At 38.8% G+C, this 21,681-nt stretch overlaps 1 protein-coding gene across 27 annotated transcripts in view; it reads left to right on the forward strand.

Moving 5' to 3' along the window:
* The window catches only part of SGIP1 (SH3GL interacting endocytic adaptor 1), a 195,438-nt gene that overhangs the window by 80,556 nt on the left and 93,201 nt on the right, over positions 1-21,681 (forward strand). For 8 of the 27 annotated variants that reach the window (XM_033114770.1, XM_033114771.1, XM_033114784.1 and 5 more), the window contains exons 3-8: positions 4,396-4,420; positions 5,422-5,505; positions 7,285-7,356; positions 10,768-10,824; positions 14,559-14,613; positions 15,349-15,524. In XM_033114770.1, the coding sequence (XP_032970661.1) occupies positions 4,396-4,420; positions 5,422-5,505; positions 7,285-7,356; positions 10,768-10,824; positions 14,559-14,613; positions 15,349-15,524 (469 nt within the window). The remainder of the gene's footprint in view (positions 1-4,395; positions 4,421-5,421; positions 5,506-7,284; positions 7,357-10,767; positions 10,825-14,558; positions 14,614-15,348; positions 15,525-21,681) is intronic. The other 19 variants (XM_033114774.1, XM_033114792.1, XM_033114781.1 and 16 more) reach the window with 4 other exon arrangements.

Consider the following 21,681-nt stretch of genomic DNA (forward strand, 5'->3'; position numbering starts at 1 on the left):
CTCTTACTAGTACTTATACAAACTGATGTGTGGTAAGTTCCTTCTGGGCAATTAAAAATCGTATTTCATGGGAATTTGAGGGGAATCGCGCATTTGGACAGATGATCAGTGAAGCTTTAAAGAGGGAGGAAGTTTGAGTTTGTCTTTCAAGGAGATGAGGACAGGCATTTCATGCAGAAGGAAAAATAACAGCCAAAGAAGAGAGGTAGAAAAGTCCAGCAGGTATTCAGGACAAGATAAATAGAGCAGTTTGTCTACCTGTTAGTGACAGGTAAAGGTGATAATGGGAGGCAAGACTGGAAAGGAGGTCAGAGCCAGACAGGAAGGGCCAGGTTGCAGTGTCTGGGCTTTCTTCCCTAGGCAGCGGGCAACCCTGATACCTTGGAGGCTTTAAGCCTGCGAGTATAAAGGATTGGGGGTGGGGAGAGGGAATAAAAGGTAACCTTTAACTAGATACAAATATTAAGTCACCAGGTCTTGCATTTTCTTTGGGATTGTTTATTTATTTACTTATTTCTTTTGGTTAAATAATTATTTCATGGAAATTACTCTAGTCTTGCAAATTTTTCTAAATGATCAAAGTAGGAATATTTTTCTGAGGACTACATAATTACCATTGTTTCATAAGAAACTGTCATTTTCTACACACTCACCACCCGGAACAAGTGATGGATGGTTCTTTCACTGGAGTCAGAAGAGCATGAGCTTTAGCTCCGGCATTGCCAGCATCCCCACAGCCTTTTTCCCACTTTCCTTTTCTGGGCCTCAGTGTACACTAGATGGAAACTGATTCCCCTAAAGAGTCAGACACTAGACCCGTCAGTCAGTCAGCAACATCTATTGTCACCTACAATATGCCACGAGTCATGCAGGACACTAATAGACACATCACAGGAGAACGTCACCAGCAGAAACCAAATCTGTTTTTCTCTGAAGACAGCATCTCTGTAACTGACCAGACATAATCTCTGGTGTGTGAAGAAAATTAAAGAGGTCCCTCAAAAGGGAAAAGAAGTCAAACAACCTCCTCAGAACAGGCCTGAGCTAGTTTAGTTCGCATGTGGCCAAAGCACTGCTCATCCATCACCATTTCTATAAGTATGAAAATAAGGAAGTTTTCCTCACAGCTTTGGGTTGATGCTCAATATCTCTCTGAAGTACTCCGATAAGACATTTGCTTGTAGAATCCCAAGCATCTCTCCTTAACTTCTTATCATTGGCATGCCCCAGAATACTTACATGACAGCAAATTAGTCTTAAATTCGTTCCACTGGCAATGATGGTCAAAGGACCGGCAGTTGAGTGTAAGCCTTTGCTGTTCATGAATCTCTGCTCTCTAATTGGGTCAATATTATTCTTGCAAAAGTTTGCGAAAATGCTCTGGCAATTTAGCCTTAGGTAATGATTATGTTAGTCTGCCATCATTGTAGCCCTTGTTGATGCAAACTGTTTTCAGGGCTGCTGCCATTCCCTCCGGGTTGCCAAGCCATTTGCTAGGATAGCCACCAGCCCCAACTGCAGCTGACTGAACCTCCTTAGGTAGCAAGTGGGGTGAGGATAGAGCTTCCCAATTTAACTCTCCATATAGAGGAACGGAGAGAGCCTGTGCCAAGTGTCAGGCCCTCTGCAGGGTATATTGTATGTACTGATATCCTTTTTTTATCATCACAGTAATTCAATAAGCTTAGAAGCTGTATCTCAATTTTAGAGATGAGAAATCAGTTCCAGAAGGGGTTAGGGAACTTACTGCAGGTTACCCAGAAAATAAGGCTTGAGGCCAGTGTTCTAGCCCAGGATCAAGTGCCTAAGCTTTTATCACCCAGAAGAATAGGTGGGCAAAATTAGAATCAAGACCAACAGGAGGGTAACAGAAATGGCAGTACTTGCTAGAGGTAACTGGCACTTTTTAAAATAGAGGCAAAGGGTCCATGGTAGATGATTAGTTTTAAAATAGAAATCAGTAAATACAATGGGTCTACTGTTAAAAACATTTTTTTAAAAATCATTTAAAAATAAAATAGAAAAGTTCATAAGAAGAGGTTAGGAGATGAATTGAGAACACATGCCCAAGTGTCTGGGCCCGCTAAAATCTCTCTACTTGCCATCCTAGGTCAGATTATATAATCATTATATTCTAGATAACATTAAATGAGTATATACTATGTTCTAGGCACTACTCCAAGCTCTTTACTTCTGTTAACTCATTGAATCCTCTAATTGTCCTACGAGATATATGCTATTATCATGGCCATTTTGTAGATGAGGAAACTGAGGCACAAAGGGATGAAGTGACTTGCCCAAGATTATGCAGCTAGGAAACCCAGGTAGTCTGGCACTATAGCCAGCGCTCTTAACTGCCATGTTTGCTGCCACCACACTAGCAACCACCAGCCCGTTTCCGTTAATGGATTAAGATAAAGGATTGGAATAGGACAACAACACTGCTATGTATGATTACAGGTTTTTTAATTAAAATTTTTGAAATGCCATCCCTATAGCTGTAATATGCATGAGATCAAGTGGCCTCTCTTTTAATATTCCCCTCTACATATGTCCTTGTATCAGGACCAGTGGTGGGAAATACCACAGCCAGGCCTATCTCCAGAGCCTGGTCTTTTCCACGTCATTACTTGCTGTCCCCAAAGACATTCCCACAAGGATTAGTGCCTGGATATACCCTACAAAAAAGTTGACAAAATTACCTCTCTCTCAATTCCATTAGCAGAGGCTGAAATCCTAGTAAGAAATGCTCATTTTTTGCAATGAAAAGGAAAGTTGGTTTTGATGAGTGTGGGTTGGTACCTTTCCTCTATGCCAACCTGGGCTTATTGTGGCCATGATAATCCACTGGATTTATTTGCCTTTCTCATTGTCCCTATGATAAGCATGTCTTCATTACTTTTTATCCCCATGTCCTAGCCTAGTGCCTGTCCCATAATAAGCACTCACTATTTGTTCAATGAATTATAACTTTTATCAGCTAAGACTCTTCCTATACTTCTATTTTAAATGAAATTTGTTTAAACCAACGAATTCCCGTAGCCAGGGAATGTCCAAAGACCCTAAGATTTCTGTTAACTCCCGTGGTCTTTCAGGATCACAGTCTTCTCTGCTTCCAGCTGTGGTATCACTGATTCACCCTCCATCCATGTGGATGCAGAACTGGTTATGAAAAATGATGTACCCTCAAGTATTTTGTAATCCAAGTAGTATATTCTACGCTAATTTTGAAGGTGGTTTTAGTGGGGAAAGGGAGTCACATCTTGGAGTCCAGAAGATGTCCCACAACTCTCTGCCCCACCCTATGAAGCAATTACCTGGCCCCACCTAAAGAACAGTTCCAATCACACCAAACAAGATTTCACAGTCCACCCCAAGCACTTATTATCTTCCAAATAATGCTAGTCTTAGCATAATCTTAGCATAATTTGGTCTCTATGTCAATAGAATAACATTTTCCTAGTTCCTGACAGAGTGAGTAAAATAGAAAGTTATAATGTGGCAGTGACTGCCCTCTTGCCTCTCCCATCCTTTGGCTCCACCAGTTCACTTTTCCAAACTAACAATAAGACCCTTCCTTTATCGCTACAAAGTCTAATGTGGCTCCAAGTGGGCAGATTTGTGTTCCTAGTGAAGAGACATCATGGAAGAGAAAAAAAATAACAAACGTGTTTGAACACTGATTATGCTATGTGTCAGGAACTAGTATAAATTCTTTATAGAGATTATCTTCTTTAAATTGGCTTACAGAGCTTAAATAATGTGTTCAAGGTCACAGACCTAATAAGTGGTGGAGCCTGGACACTCAGATTCGTCCTCTTCTAAAGCCGTTACCCCTAAGCACTGGGGCATAGTGCCACCGTGGATTAACTGTGCTGGACTCTAGTCCCCAGGGGGAGCCCTTGGCAAACATTACCCTCCATTTCCTGCTTTCCTATAATCAGAGGAGCAATAAATATAGAAATGTGGAAGAAAAGTACCATTGTAAAATAACATAAAAGTTCCCTCTGATAGAGGAACTATAATTCAAGACCACTCACAAGGGAGAAGATAAGAGAGCAAATCGGTTTCCATTCGTTGTGGTTTGAAATGGAGCCAGCTAGACTGGGACAGATGCTTATTCAGCTCTCCTCTCAAAAGTGGACACAGCAACTGGTGCCTTTTGGACTTCAGGTGTTCATGACACTCTCCCTCCCATACACCCACACACACACCCCACACTCAAATATCACTTGACCAATTTGTTTTGGTTTAGTTTTCATTAGCTGGGTTTATTGGGGTTGGGAACCAGGGAGAAGGGGAGAGCGGTGGGTAATGTTTCTTCTTATTATACTTTAGTCTATGTAGCAAGAATTATTCATTTTCCTAATAGCTACCTATTTCTTTTTGTTACAGAGGTTCACCTGATAGAGATGGAATTGTAAGTATTTAAATGACCATTTTTAGTAGTAGGTTTGCACACCAGGATATGCTATGTTTAACTTTCTTAAAGCCCCCGTTTTTGTTTTTTTTCCATAGGGGAAAAAAATAGCTTAAATGACTTTTCAGACTTCTCCCTGTTAAACTTTTCTGTAGTAAATCCATGGGACATAAATGCAGTCTTGGTCAAGTTAAACTTATTTATAACGTTCACCTAAAACCCTGCCCCAGATTAGTCAAGCAAACTAGTTATCAATATGGTGGGTCAAAAGCCAGACAGGGGCTGCTACCATCAACTATTATTTCATTCCCAATTTAATGATATATAAAGCTCATTATGTGAGAATGTTTTTCTCCAACAGAGGCCACAAAGTCATAATGGAGCTGAGATCCAATAAAATTGAAAAAAGCTTTTCCCTTTTCACAGTTGAGCTGCAGATACATTTTCTATATTAAATTCACAAATAGGGAATGGTCTTAAAACTACTTATGTCTGAATTTACAGCCTGAAGGAAGAAAATGTGTCCACTGGGTTTAGATTTAACAGTAACTCTGTCTCCTTGCTAGTCGCCAGATTTCTTGATTTTTAAAGAAGTCTGTGGTGCACTGGCTTGGATTTATCTGAGTTGTGCTTATGGGAGTCTGCACCAATTTCTAAAATGACTTCCTTCAAACCTAAATCAGATGCCTATTCAGAAGGTTCAAAAGAACAGCTGTTACTGAAAAAAAAAAAAAAACTTACATTAGGCTCATTGGGCTGGAGTGGGAACTAAAATAAATCTGGTGGTTAAAAATAATTTTTTGAAAAATCACCCTTTATAATATTATACCTAAATTGGGGTGTTAATTGCAGCTATAGCAGGAGTTTTTCTCCCACACTTGATTCAAGGTTTTAGCTTTCGGGTGCCTTTTGCATTCAGGTAGTTCTCGCCATGAAATGTTAAGAAAGTAGACTGAAATTTATCAGACATTGGGTAACACTATAATCAAGGCTCTATTCAGCAGGGGAAAAAAAAGACCCAGAAGACTCAGCTTCTCCTCACCTCTTGCTTCTGGCTCAGAGCCCTCTCGTTAACTCTGTCTCAGGTACTCTCTGCTTCTGTGTCTTCTCTTTGCTTCTGTCTGGGTCCCCCTCCCCGGGTTCTCTTATTCCCTCCATTCTGACCTCTGCAAGGCTCTGTGAGCTAGTCTTTGCTTTCTCTCCCTGCTGCTGCCAGGCTGGATTGCTGTTTCTTGCTTCTTTCCCTTTGCCACCCTCAGTCTTGTCCTTTTTCCTTTTTCTAAAGCCCCTCCCACCCACCCACTCATTGTCCGTGAGGCCTTATTGCTACCTCTGTGTTCTCTGCTCTTCTAGGGAACCACCCATTTAAATCTCTGATAGAATATGCATCCACGTGCCTGGTATGGTGCTGGCGTGGAGCAGGCAGCTTTTTGTACGTGCTGTGTTGAGCCTAGCCGTGATTATGAAGACTTGTCCACTCTAGCACAGGGCTATGTACCCGAGTTGCCCGAGTCCTCTTTTACCACCACCATCCCAAGTCGTATAAAGTTATTTATTAGTAGTTATGCCCTCTTTGTTCCTTAATGGAAGTGCCATAAATATCACTGCTCATGATTATTAGGAAACGGTAATTATTTCGTTTCATTTTCTCAGGAACTAAGGCAGACCTGAAAAAGGCTACATTCAAAGTAAATGCATGTTCTCAGAAACAGGGTGTACAGCTTTGTAGGTAATTGGAAATTATTATCCAGCTGCTGGTTTTACTATTTGGAAATGTTCCCTGAGTTGCCCCCACTAACTGTGCTCACTGAATATGAGAACTCATAGGGGTCCAACTTTCTGTTTGCATCCAGTCTTTAGAGATCTCAATCTGATTCTCTTTCAAATTCACACTGATTTCTTTAAGACCTTGTGTCTGTAGACCCCGTCCACATTTACATGGCTGATTTAGCTTCCAAATCATTGTCTTTTGAAATTTATGGTTTCACTAAAGTAGTTGTACGAAGTATAGGTGGTTTGTAATGCTTATAAATGACTTTGTCAACACAGGACCTACATAATAGGCTTAATGTACTGATGCTTATTTAATTTCAGTTTCTCAAAATCCAGTGAAGTCCACTTCTGGGAACAATTCTTTTGAAATTAGTCTACAGAGGCTTCGTGGCAGGGCTCCATGTATGACAGTGGGCTTGCATTGCTCCCCACCTGGCTCCCCATCCTCTGCAGAGCTGTCTGTCTTGGTGTCTGAGACTTTAGGCAGCTGTGAGTGATGATGACTTCTAACCCAGGGACAAACTCTAATTCATGCAGGATACACTTGAACTTTTCCCTAAGCAGTTCAGATTTCCCTCTCCACATAGACTGGGGGCATTGTCTCTGCTCATCCTGAACAGGTGTGCAGGAAAGCTCCCAGGTGTGGAGCTGTCAACTATGTGCACTGTGCGTATTAATCCCCAGCAAGGCTTTGATCCAGAGAACTACACTGTTCACACTGCCATTAGAAATACAACCATTTTTATTCAGTCTCTCTTAGACACCTATCCTGGTGTCTGTTCTCCTGTAAATTAAGTGCTGGCTGAATGAGGACTAGATCCACATAATGCCTAATGCCTGGGATGTAGCTTCCTCCTTCTTCCTTCTTCTCCTGACCTGGCTACACTGGCCTGCTGAATAGAGCCTCATTATGGGCCCCAAGTCCACTCTTTATTTAATGAACCCTGCCGAAATTGGTAGGCCCTGCAATTTGGCCTAGAAATTGTTTCTTCTATGGTATGTTTGCTGACTCCATGTGATTCTTTATATGTGTCTTGAAGAACAAACAGATTCTTTAACAACTTTTTCTACATGAAAACAATCAATTCCAGCAGCGCAGCCCACATGAACCACCCTACAATAACAAAGCAGAGTGCGCGCGTGAAGGAGGAAAAAAAGTTTCGGTAAGGAAACAGATTTTAGTTTAAAATTTCCAAGGGGTTATAGAAATCAGTGAGTAAAATCCCAATCTGCAACTTGAAAAAACAAAAACAGTAGCATTTGTTTATGCCATTTAGGAAGACTTTTTTCTTAGGTATTTTCAAATTACTTTTTGAATACCTGGGACCGATTTTTAAATCAACCATATAGACTCTATATATTGATGTCTGAATACACTTTTAAAGAGTGATCAGACAAAAAGATGTGTATTTCCTTTGTCTTAGACAAAGGAAAGGTATTCAGATTTTAAAAAGAATCTGCTATTTATAAGAGCTCTTTGGCTGTAATATAAGCTTTGAGCCAAATCATTTGTTAGGATAAGCACTATCTCAGTAACATCAGGAATCTGTCAGGACCTTGGCTTGTGGGAACCAGTGTACTTGACCAAAGGATGTCAAGTCAGGGATGCTGATTTTGGCCCAGACTATGCGACAACTCCAGCTGTGTTGTTCAATATGGTAGCTACATGTGACTATTTAAAATCCAGTTTCTCAGTCACATGGCCACATTTCAAGTATTCCATAGTCACTTGTGGCTACCACATGGCACAGCACACACAGGACCATTTCCATCTTCACAGGCAGTCATATTAGACAGTGCTGTTATATAGGATTATTTACAAAGTGAGTCAAATCTACCTTAGTGGCAAAAATACATGTAAGCAGTACATCCTGTGTCTTTAACACTTCTCTCCCGAGGATCACTGAGTGGTTAGGAGCTGACCTTGGAAAACAGGAGCATTCCCAGTCAAAATTGACAACTTTGATAAACGTATAATTAAACACAATTGCCACGACATTTATTGATCGAGCCCATCATATTGTATGAGAACAGATAATAATCCTGACCAAAGTAAAATACCTATTAAAATAAGATTAACATTTCCATGAGCCTCAGCTATCTTTCAATAACAATCATATATTCAAGTTATAAAACTTACTTATACAAAATGTAGAATTTTGAAAAGCCCAGAAAAAATAAAAGTAAATAATGTATATCTCCACCTCCAAGGGAAAAATCGTTGCTTATGTGTTGGTGAATAGCCAACATTGCCTGCACTATTAAGCTTAGTTTTTAAATGATAGTTTCCCACTTAACTTCCTCCCTGCTTCTTCACAGTTTTCCCACTGAAAATCAGTAGAGGCGTTCATTACCTTCACTATTACCACTGTGAGCACCTTGCTTAAGTGGTTAAACCAGGAGAATTTCTTTCTTGGGATTTGACCAGAAGAATTTCAGCCAGGCTCTGGTTAGCTTCAACTTGATCATTTTCCACTTGTGAAACCAAATATATTTGTAAGAATTCACTAGTGTGAATGAGGCCAAATTGCCAATTCCTCTAATAAAGCTCTTTGTGGATGTGTGTGTACATGTATGTATTTTGAATATCTGCTCAATAGAATGTATTGTTATGATTTGTTGTTTGTGTTTAGTATTTGTGTTTACTACTTCAAATGTTCCTATTTTAAAATAAAATGTTTTCGTATAGGTTTTGCTTTCTCTTTATTTCCATCTTCCATTGATTTCCATATAAACGGGGAAGTTTTCACTTAGCCTAGATCTAGAAAATTCAGGAAATTTTTTTATCCGTGATGTTAGATATATGTTGTCGGGAAAGAAACACACACATACACATTTGTTCAGCTGTAAATTTATTATATATGCTTTCTAAGAAGAATTTGGAGAATTGTACAAAGAAGACATGGAAACAGATTGAAAAAGTAAGAATTAAAATAGCAAGCAAACATGACAGAAAAAAAATAGGAATCATGCCCATTCCCCATGGCATGGAAGAGTTTTTTTGTTATTAGCTGGCACATTATTTAACGGACCATGTCCTCAACGTAGCTTTATAGCCCATGCAAGAGTTGCTATGACAGATGTTTTTAAACAACCTTTGTTCAAAGTAGAAAGAATATTAGTGAAGCACTAATTCAATGAAGGCAATTACGTGAAAACGTTAAAATGATGTAGTCTGAGTATATAATCTTTGTCAGGAGCAAGAAAAAGAGGAAGAGAGACACAGGACCTCTGTTTCTGGGTGTTGGTCTGTGGAGGCATTGGCTTGTTCTTGCATTTATAAATTACAGGGCAGTGGTAGCGGCCAGGAAGAGAGAGGCCGTGAACGTATTATCTATTCCTTATATACTATTCACCCTTACGAAGCTGTTGTTAGTTCTATAGACTGCCCAGTCAACATGCAGTACATATTTTTCAGTGAGATGGTTACTGGGTTACCTCTGATTTGGTTATCTAGTGGTCCCACGTGCATATGTGAGAAAGCTTACTTCTCGTACCCATTTGTCAAATTGAATGTTAGCTGTTCCCATTGTAGTTCAAGTGGCCTTCATTGTGACTGCACAATTAGAGGTCCTATCCTCAAGCCTCATGCGTCACCATTTGATATGTGTTGTTCTGAGACCTGCTCGTGCTCAGTGACATACCATTGCTATATGTGCTACATACAGGAATGCCGTTGGATGAATCCTGCATCACCAGTTTAATTTGTGTGTTTGTCCTTTGCTCCTAGTAATGTCTTTTTGAATGATGCCACATCCTTGCTCAAGTGCTTGTGGCCATATATCATGGTTGTATTAGAAGCCAAAACAGAACTTGAAGTTAACCTAGACAGAGTAATGCTGATATCCACCCTGTCATCTTGCCGTGCTATGTGCTCATGGAAGCATAGGACATGTGGATAACAGAAATCCATGATTAATTCTCAGGCTTTACTCCAATAATTTGCTAAGAAAAGCCACTTGAAAAGACTATCAGTACTATTTTTAATACTTAGAAGCTGAATTATTTCATTTGGAGCTGATTCCCTTTACAGTCTATCAAGGGGTTGGTTAGGAAAAAATTGAGCCAGTGTTAGAAAACCTAAAACATGAGTTAACTACCTGGATGAATACGCTTTGGATATGTTGGAACTAATTTTATACGAGAGCAACATGAAAGTCAAAGTGTTCCCATTTAAATTCATATATATATATATATATATATATATATATATATATATATATATATATATATTTGATTTTATCCCCTGATGGTATAGAAGATTAAATTATCATGTAAGTGCTTCTAATTCTTCAGTAATTGAATAACATTTGAACAGCTAGTTACTAATATCTTTATGCTTACGTATCCTACAGTCTTTTGTGAAATCAGTAAACTCCATCATGCAGAGTCATGGCAGCTTAATTTCCCACTCAGTGACACCAGTGCGGTTGCTCACCAGGCTGCTCTAATTTGTCTTTTCAGTCCTGGATTTTGATAGCTCTTGCTAAATACAGATAAGAGTTAAATGTTCTTTGTTCCTTCTTTTTCATTCAAATATTTCTCTTTTAAATTTATTTTCAAATTTATTACAGAAGAAAAGCAATGGGGCGCCAAATGGATTTTATGCAGAAATTGATTGGGAAAGATACGTGAGTATCAGAAGATTGTTTTCTCTTTATTAAGTATTTCAGAACTTGAGCATGCGTTGAGGCATTCTTCTATGTAAAATAGGACGTAGAAATAAGTGACACACTCCATTTCATGAGGATGTGTCTGCCACGGTTAACATAGCATGGAAGGTTAAGAGCACTAGAGTCTGTTAGATCTGGGTTCAAGACCTAGCCCCTCCGCATATCAGCTGTGCGTGGCTTTGGGATAGTTATTTGCTGAGTAGCAACAGTGAAGTTAGTCATTACACTGTAGTATTGTTGCAAGGATTCAGTGAGCTAATTATTTGCAGAATATTTCAGCAGAGTGCCTAGCCTGTCATATGTGTTCAAAAAATTATTTTATAAAATATTAACTCCAGATGATTCAGTCCTGGTTCTTTTTCTAAGCTGCTTTGAAAATGGAGGCAATTCAATTAACATCTAGGCCTTGGTTTCATAATGTCTTCGTCCCTTTGGGCTGCTACAATAAAAATACCACAAACTGAGTGGCTTGTGAACCACCAACATTTATTTCTAACAGTACTGGCAGCTGGGATGTCCGAGGTCACGATGCCCACAGGTTGGGGGTCTGGTGTGTGTAGCTGAGGGCCACTTTCTTATTCGCAGATACACCTCTAGTAACCTCACTGGGGCTCTTCTAGAAGGGCATGAATCCCATTCATGAGGGTTCCTTCCTCATGACTTACTCACCTCCCACAGGCCCCACCTCCTGATACCATCACCTGGAGGTTAGGATTCCAACATATGAATTTTGGGGGAACACAATCATTCAGACCATAGCACCTAACAATTATCATAGCCTCATGGTACGGATGTTTCCCAGATCAAATGACAATCACTTGTTATTTCTGAAAGAGTGAGGGTGAGTCCCCGCATAACTCTCCTGATAATTTACCCAGAAATGGATTATCATCATCACCACACTCTTCACCAACCACAACAGGATGGCCACCATCACTCTTGAATTTCTAATCGTATTAAACATGTAGACCATATATACATGAAAAAAATCACGTCTATTGCATAGGCAGTGCCCAAATTCACAATCCCTACAAAATGCCTTTGCACTTATCCTTTAGGTGACTATCTGGCCCAACCTCCCCTTTCATAAAAGTTAAGCTTGATGTTACAACTTTGGCATATTCGTTAAAATGAAGAATTTCATTTTCATAATAAATAATATTATCATGTATTGAATATTCTCTCAGTCATAATGTTAAATTTTATTGGCTCCTTACTACCTTAAAAGGTCAATACTACGTTATCTGCAGAAAAAGGAGATTAAATTCTTCATGCTTCATACCGCGACACTCTACATCATGTCACTCTGCCAACTTTATTACCTGATCCTCTCTTGTATCTGTTTTTGAGATCTTTTTGATATTTTTAGCAGTTCAGTTCCCTGGAATCTATGAAAGCCTCTGTTTTACTCTAAATACAAATTGCTAATAAATAATGTTATAAAGGCAGCTACTGGATATTAAGAAAGGATGATTTTAGAAAATTAATTCTTTTTTGCCTAGAAAGACTTTTGTTATATTTTCTAGGATTCTTTAATATGAATGCATGTGATAATTTAAGCAAACAAGAAGTATGATCATTACAATACCAAATGACTCATCAAGTACTACTTAGTACCCTCCACCGAGCACATAAACCTTAAATCCTAGTGCTGTCCCTGGCTAACATGCACATGCTTAAATGAATCGCAATTTTCCTCAAATTTGTTTAGTCCTAAAAACTAATCAGGTCACATAGGAATTGCTATTGTAATTCTATATTAGACACCACTTTGTCCAAGTACTAATAAGACAGGTTTTTATCATCTTGTTTTGGGTAAGGACCGGATAAGAGCATGGAAGCCTCAGGGAGGATATGAGCTTTAAGGAATGCCCTAGAGTATGAGTAGGGGTTAACTGGCTGAACGTTTGAGGGAAGAGAATTCTAGGCAGAGAGAAGGGCATTTATGAGGGCTGTGAAATGGGAAAGAACTCACAGCATTCAAATCATAAAAGTTAACAATGGGAATATGGCCTTGTGGCTGAGGGTGGTCAGGGAAGAGAATCTCAGGCCTGAGGCTAAAGAGAGGGCTGAGCCAGGTCACGCAGGAGCTTATGGGCTACACAGATGCCTGGGCTGTTATTCTAAGTGCAGTGAGAAGCCTGGGACAGGATTTTAGCAGGGAAGTGAACTTAATACACTTGCCTTTTTTTTAAAAGTAAATTTGAGTCCTGAAGAAGGACAAGGAGACAATACATGCTCAATAAATGATGGTTTTCCCAGGGCATTCAGGCCCTCTTCTCCCCCCATGGTCATGGCACTTTTACTGCTTTAGTGACTCAAAAATTTATCACTCCATTCCCACTCTGTCCTGTCTGACTTCCAGACCTATAACCTCAACTTCAAAAGGACTAATCTTGAACTCTTCACCTTCTTCCCCTCTGCAGGGTGTAGTCTCAAATAGCTGGGGTCAAGGTGCAGGTCTGCCTCTTGCTGGGTGGGTTTCCATGAGAAATAGCACTCGATTTCTCTTAGTTTCCTCCTTGGTGAATGGGATAATTCTTTCCACAAATGATTGTTATGAAGGTTCAGTGAAATAAAGGGTGGGTCACTGTACTTACCATATAATAGCAACAAAAATATTATAACTAATTCCAATTATGCAAATTGTCTTTTATCTTTCCCGTTTTTTCCCTAAAAATGTTAGTTGTCTGCTGTTTCCATTAGTTCAGCCAGGAGTACCAGCAGTCACCCAGGATTTGAGGGTACAAATCTTAGCATTTTCTTGACGCTTTCCCTCTCCTTTTTCTCCCAAGATAAATCTGTTACCGAGAACTAACAATTTGTCCTTCCAAAGGTCCTTAATTCATCCCTTCCCACCACCAACAATTTATTCCATATTCTTAGTACAACTTACCTGAATTATGCAATTATTTTGAATTAGTTTTCCTTTCTCCATTTTCTTTTGCCCCCAATCTATCCTGAAACATACTTCCAAAACAGCATGTCCTACCCTAATTGGGAAGCTGCAGTAGCTATATCAAGTCTGAACTCCTCTCCCAGTATGCTGGCCCCCAAGGTCTTAGTTCCCATGCTTTCCCACTCTACAGTTTCCTTTCCAGTCATGTCATCTTCAGTGTACTTTTCTCTTTCCCCACCTGAATGAATGATACTGTCCATTTCTGCCTTGGGGTCTCAATACAGGTTCTGTCCTCCCCATCTATCCCAAAAAGCACATGCAGATCCCCCTGATTCTTTCAAACCTCACTAACTTCCTCTTCCATCAAACTCCTATCACTGATGTCTTGTGTTTTTCAGTTTGGTGAGGTTTTGTTTTTGTTTTTTTTTCCCTATCAAAATACATTTGAATTTTCCGAAGGACAAATAATTTTCATTTTGTATCCCCCCCCCATGTTGCTTAGCACAGTCCTTGGCTTACAGAAAATGCGTGATAAATTCTCTTTGAATGTTTTTTTTTTCATTGACAGTTGTTGACCCCTAGTTTGTTTTCCCAATAGGAAGACTCCCCAAGTCTCCTTGAGTAAATATCTAAGTATGTTCTGCTCGTCATTCACTTCCAAAAGTTCAAATCCTCACCTTCAAAAATGAGAAACATGTTTATATCCTTAAGTAAAAGGCTCTAGAAGGAAAGTGAATAATTCCTTGATTATTGTCAGGATACTAATTGCATCATGGGCACTTGTATTTTATAGAACTCACCTGAGCTGGATGAAGAAGGCTACAGCATCAGACCTGAGGAACCTGGCTATATCCTTTCTTTATTTTTTTATTTTAATGTTTATTTTCTCTCATAAAACAGTATGATACATTCAGGTTTTGAAAAGGTGCTGAAATAACCCAAGCTTCCTAAGTCCTATTGTCCCTAATATTAGAGATGAATAAACAGCACAAAGAACACCCTGATCACTAACAAGCAGGCATTCTGCCTTGATCTATCTATTCATAGATAAGAGAGAAGAGAAAGAGGAAATGTGCTGAAAAACAATTGCGCGAATTGTGGGTACTGGGTTGTCTGCTAAAACCTGATATGACAATGTCATCATCACGACTGGAAAATAGCTGTTTCTTGTGCTCTCCCCACCAATCATCTCTGGGCAGAACAGGTCACGCTCTGAAGCACTTAAACCTCATCACAAAATCGTCCACTGGATGGTCTTCCTCTCTCCATAGACAAGTAAGCTCATGTGGGCCCATCAGTGTGTGTACCGAGTGTGACACACCAAATGGCCAATGCAGCCAAAATGTAGGACGTTACCACTCTTGCTCCCTGATATTCACCATCCTTCATCAGGTTCCAAGGCAAGGTGATTACATGCTCACCCTTTCCTGATTCACTCCTTTATTTGTTTCTTTTGCTTTGGCTATTTTTGCCATCTTAAGGATACTTTTGCTGCCTTTATGTGTAATCACTCTTGTCTTCAACTCATCATTGCCTCCCAGTAGAAAAAAAAACAGAGTTATGTATCTTTAACTGTGTTCTACCTACCAAAGGAAAGCACTTTTACTCTTCAAGTGAGTCAGAAGAGGAAGAAGAATCACACAGGAAATTTAATATCAAGATTAAGCCATTGCAATCTAAAGACCTTCTTAGGAATACCGCGACTGTAGATGAACTGAAGGCATCGATAGGCAACATTGCGCTTTCCCCATCGCCGGTGGTGAGTGCTTTTTCTATGTCAAGCGTGGGTGGGGTTGGACAGACAGCTGGGTTCTACCCACCGCCATTAAGCACAGCAGAAACTCCTTAAACGGGAGGCTACATATCGTCACCATTGTATGAACTCTATACACCTTAAGCAGCTCATTCTAGCTTTAGAAAGTTATGTTCCTGTTATATTGCACTTCTTGTGCTTTTCAAAATAGTAAAAGTGCATAGGACCACATTTCGTTTTTCACTTACTTTCCTGCAAGCATTTTCAAAAGAAAAAAACAATAACAAAAAAATTATCTAGACTTACTTCTGAAGCAATTAAAAACAATATGAAGTTTACAGATTTACTAACAAGAATTTTTTTAAACATATCTTGGCGTCCTATTTTATGATACAACACATAGAAACTCCTAGGAAGAAAATTTCTTTTAAAAAAAACACTTTTTTTATTGCTATGCTCCAAAAAATATATTAATCTAATATCATAAATCATAGTTTAAAACTCATAATCTTCATTATATTTTATTATGAAATTGTCTTAAATACTCATCTTTTAGGCACCTCAAATACAGGTATGCCTTATTTATATTATTCAAATCGGTATTTTTCCACACACAGTTTGTACTTCCTCCAATTCCCATCTACTAAATTTCTTTAGCTGTTGAATTTTAAGTTCCAACATTTACAGTATTTTCTCTGGGTGTGTGATAAATGCTACAATTGTTTTCTAAAAACAGCTGTGAAGAGCAGATGAAGGCTCTCAAACTAACAGCTAATATGTTCTTGGCATCTTCTTCAGAGAGATGTGATCTCCCTACAGCATTCCCCCTAAATGAAGTAGTTCATAAATGCTGACCTGCTTTTGAGATGCTTCTGGAAATATCTCAACTAACCATCCTAAGGAGTTGTAATCATCTGTCCTTTGATAGACGCCGACCTGGCATGAATAGAGTCTATAATGATGACTTCTTTAGTGTTTACTGCTTATAATGGCCTTTATCACTACTGTTAGTGACAGCTAAAATGATTGCTAACAGTAATCGACCACTGCAAATGATATTTCATGTAATTTTAAATCATATATTTACTTGTTATCTTAAGCTGTCTTCCTGAAAAGGGAGACATGAAATATATTAGTTTTCTTTTCCTTCTGCAATGGAAGGTACAGATTTTAAACTCACATATTGGTCTGCAATAATACTCACACACTGGTCTGCAGTACTAGTGATTCTAGTAATGGGAGCATTGTAAATGCGCATGCTTTCACTTTGCAGTTGACATCTTTCAAATAATTTCTCACTTCTGAATCTTTTTTTTTTAATCAATTGTGAAAATTCGTTTAAATACCTGAAACCAGTTTGTATCCACTTCTCTGTGGAATGTAATAAACTTAGTGGGCATTTTTAAGCTACTTGGGATAAGTGTAAGGATGTAAGTTAACGGGATTAAATGAACAAATTTATATGAAAGAAAACTCACTAGAACATCCATGCACATGATAGATATTTGCTGAAAACTGGTTGGATCTAGGTAAAAAGAAATGCTCTTTATCAAAAAGAATATGTATGCTCGGGTCTTCTGGTAGTTATTCCTCCAACCAGGTATGTTGCTGAGGATGCAGCAAGAAAAGTGATTGTTTTACTCTGAGCTCTTCCCAACTCCTATTTTTAAGGTATTATATTGACATGATATGGTTAAGACTCTCATAAAAGGATATTAAGGAAAGCAATGTGAAAACAAGATGGAGACACTCAGAAAAAGTAATCACAGAGTTAGGCTGTTTCTGCACTGCCTATGAGCAACACCACAAAGCAAAAAGACCCTGGGGTCCCCCTGCCACCACCATCCCCACTCCCCCAGCTTGTTCCCTCTAATGTGAAAAGCTGACTCTGCCATTACTATGATTTACAAATGTTTCTGATTTTTGATATTTAGTATAGGAGAGTGAGCTCTTATTGCCACCCTAGGGAAAGGTAAGCACGTTTCTGGATATAGATAAGTATAAAGACAAATTGTAACTGAAAGCATATTCTTGACTTTAGCGTCCTTATTCTCTTCAAGATAGCCTCAATATGTACCTATATTTCACAAATTATGTATCCATTACATTATGTCCAAAACAAGATGTGTAGAAATAACCTTCTGAAATCCAGTTCATACCATGATAAAAATAACAAATGATTTGTACAACTTTAGATGTTCCCAGCCAAACAGTCAGACATTTATATATTTTCAATTAATTCAGTTATAAAAATAGAAATAAAGCCTACACCAGTTAATGATAGATTAGAATATTTCATTTAGGCTATGGTTCTTATGCTACAAAAGCATCAATCATTATACTAAGAGAAATAGAGGAAATTCCATATGGTAAGTTATTCATAACAATAGCTTATGTTGGATTTATAATTTCTATTTCTATTTCTTTTGAAGAATAAACTCACAGGTAAAGGAGGTTAATTTCTATTCTTATCATGCTGGTAGGAATGAACATCACCCAGGTTTTACTTGTTGATTTGGCATTTGTACGAGTGAGAATATTGGTAGAGCTGCTTTAACCGAGACCAAAACAGTAATGGCTTACACAAAATAGGTGTTTTACTTTCTCCCATATAAAAGTCAAAGCTAGTAGTCAAATCCAGATAAGTAATAGAGTCCTACTCTAGGCATTGTGCAAGAATCCAGGGACTTTCTGTATTACTGCTTCACCTTTCCTAGGGTGCTGTTGCCTTACCACCATCAATCAACTCCATGTCCCAGCCATGAGATGGAGGGAATAGAAAATAAAAGGCAATAGGTTTCCTTTAAGGGTTTAACTCAGAGATTGCACACAACACTACCACTTAGATCCCATCAGCCATAATTTAGTCACATGGTCACATTAGCTGAAAGGAAGTCTGGGAAATGTAGTCTTTGTCTGGATAGACATGTAACCAGCTAAAATTCAGGGTTCTGTTCTAAAAGTCAAAGGAGAGAATGGATATTGGTGGATAATGATAGTTTCTGCCTTTGTGTCTTAAATAATCTTAAATTACTTTGAGGAGCTCATTAGGAAATGGAATTATTTTCCCATTTACTTTCAAATTGTTCCCAGAACCTATTGCATCTAGGAAGTTTCTTTAAAATTTTTCTCATTATTAATATCTAAATAACAGTGATTCTTTGCTGTATGCTAGCCAGCAGCAGGATGAACAGAAACAAATTTAATTAAACTGCCAAATTTTTTGGTTAATAAATTGCCCTTCCAACAGTAATAGTGCTCCCTCTATCTTACAAAGTTTACTGCTTTTTGAGGCAGGCTGTTTCATTTTTGAAAGAAAATTATTAAACCCACATTAAACTCAAATGCTGCCTCTGTGTAAATTTTGTCCTTGGTTGTAGTTGTGCTCCTTAGAGGATAAACAAAGCATAAAGCCCTCCTTTCCCCAGTGGGTTTTCCATGAAGTAGACTGATTTCAACTCCAACTTTAAGATCAGTGTGCAAAATGTTTTTTAAGGAGTGACCTTGTTCTTGACATCTATGGGGTAGGGCGGGCAGAAGGAGAAGTTAAGTTGTTTTGCATGTTTTGCATTAACAACAGCATGAGCGGACCACATGGGGACCTCTAAAGATGGAATGACCCTTCAGAGTTAGTCCTGAGATGAATAACCTTTATACCGCTGTATCAACCTGTACTTCAACATGGATGGGCCAAAAGGAAGTGTGACCTTGGGTGAGGTGGCTCGCTGCTGCTGAGGCAGATACTGAAATGCTGACAGCTGAAGGCTGTCTTTCAGTAGCACTCTCAGCAACTGGAGTGAGAAGCCCTTCTGAAGAGAAATCTACATGGTACATTTTGGTGTCCCCCACAAATCCCCTAGACCTGACATAGGGCCTTTTATAAGTGCGCAGTGGAAAGTTCGCAAACTTAATTGTCCGACCTGTTCATATATCGACACCATTCAATAAATGCTTGTGTGTGTAAGTGAATGAGTGAGTGAGGTGAGTGAGTGAACAAACATGTGAATGGGACCCGGCCAAGGGTAGAGCACTGTGGCATGTCACCACCATCTAGTTTTATATCCATCTATCGATAACCTACTTCAGCTTCTCTTGTTTGCCATATGAAGATTCACTCATCTCTGCCCTCATCCTGGCCACATATTCCCATTTTGTTCAAACCAGTGATGAAAATGTGATTAAACACAATGCTGAATGTGAGAGACGTGGAATGTCTACAGCTTTGCCTGGATCTATCGGATCAGAAGCCCCATGAGACTGATGGGTTGAGTTTGCCATTTAGTTTGACTATATCTTTGCTGTGGCGCCTAGGGTTACCACCCTCTTTTCCAAGTGCTTTGTGGCCATATGCTTAAATAATTTGATCTAGACTTTTGGATTAATAGGAAGCAGCTGTATAGTAACAGAAAGAGCATAACACAAGAATTCAGACAGAGCTGGGCACCCGGTCCAGATCTGCCATGTTCTATCTGTGTATCCTTACATAAGCCCTATAACTGTTCTGAGTATCTATTTCTTCTTCCCTAAAGTGAGGACAATACTGATTCTTACGGACTTTTTGTGCAGTTACTTTTTGTCTCTGGCAGGGTCAAATCTTTGACTTTTGTCCCTCGTGATTATCTTAGCACAGTGCATGGTACATATTAGGCATTCAGATGGTTATTCAATAACTGACTGAATAAATAAAGCATGCAGAAGATCCTACTAACAGTACTTGATGCATAATTGGTGCTTTGAAGCTGTTTATTTCTTCGTTGCTAGTTATATTAGTCTTTTTCAGAGAAACTGAACAAAACAGAGGGTGCCAAAAAATGTATACACATTTTAAGAAAGAAAGAAAACTACTAAAATTATAATACTCAATATATGCCAATAACAGAAGATGAATACAAGTCACATTTGACTTCTGCAATTACAAGAGGTGCTCAAAGTGGTTACCATCAGCGTCCAGACACTTCTGATTACGGCAATCTACTGCTTGAGCAACACTGACCAAAGTGTCCACTTGTATACATAGTTTTGGCATCCCCGGTATATCAAGAGATGTGTTATGAAAAATTGACTCACAGGATTATGGAAGCTGAGAAGTCCCCCACTCTGTCATCTGCAAACAGGAGACCCATTAGAGCTGGTGGTATAATTCAGTTTGAGTCCAAAAGCCTGAGAACCAGGGTGGCTGAGGGTGTAAATCCCAGTCTGAGGACAGGAGATGAGATGTCCCATCTCAAACAGTCAGGCAGGAAAAGGGGGTAAATTCCTCCTTCCTGGGTTCTATTCAGGGTTCTATTCAGGCCCTCAATAGATTTGGATAATGCTCACCCAAATATGGGAGGCGATTTACTTTAAAGAGTCCACCAGATCAAATGCTGATCTCATCAGAAAACACCCTCACAGACACAAGCAGAAATATTTAATTTGAGTACCACATGGTCAGTCAAGTCGACAGAAAAAATGAACTATCACAATAACATATATACATATATACATATATATATATTAGTATATATAAAATATATATATTTTTAAAACTTTTTTGTCCACATTGAGTTATAGCTTTGCTTCCCCATTTCCAGCCTCCTGCCCTGAAAACATTCTGTGTTTTTGTGTCCTGAATTATAATATATCTGCATCTCAAGGTTTGAATGCAGTTAAAGGAGTTTGGGCTTTCTTGCTATCTTAGACTTTAATTCTGAACCAAATCTGATCCACCTTTTAGGTGAACTATTTTTAAGTCAGTTTTTTATTTTATACCGGACATTTGTAATGATATTTCTTTAAGCAAATGGAAACTTTGTGTTTATCCACTGAAAGAACTGGTGTATAATAGGAAAGATGTTGGAATCTGGTAGACCTGAACTCAACCTCTTGCTAACAGTACTGTTTAGGCAAGTTTCTTAAATGTATTTGAGTCTCCGAATCTTCATATCCAAAATGGGAATAACAAACACTTACCTGCCTTACAAGGTGGTTGTTGGGATGTCCATCTCTTTCTGTGAGCACAGTGTAAAGATCATTTCCCCTAAAGAAGAAAATAAAAATGGAGACATGAGCTGAGTGCTTCTGCCACTTGCTTCTCTTTGTACCACACTCCCTCCATAAAGAGTAGAAGAAAACCTCCATTACAACTTCCAAGAATGCCTTTATTCTTAAAAAGTAAATTTAT

Source organism: Rhinolophus ferrumequinum, chromosome 9 (assembly GCF_004115265.2).
Source record: "Rhinolophus ferrumequinum isolate MPI-CBG mRhiFer1 chromosome 9, mRhiFer1_v1.p, whole genome shotgun sequence".
Taxonomy (NCBI): domain Eukaryota; kingdom Metazoa; phylum Chordata; class Mammalia; order Chiroptera; family Rhinolophidae; genus Rhinolophus; species Rhinolophus ferrumequinum.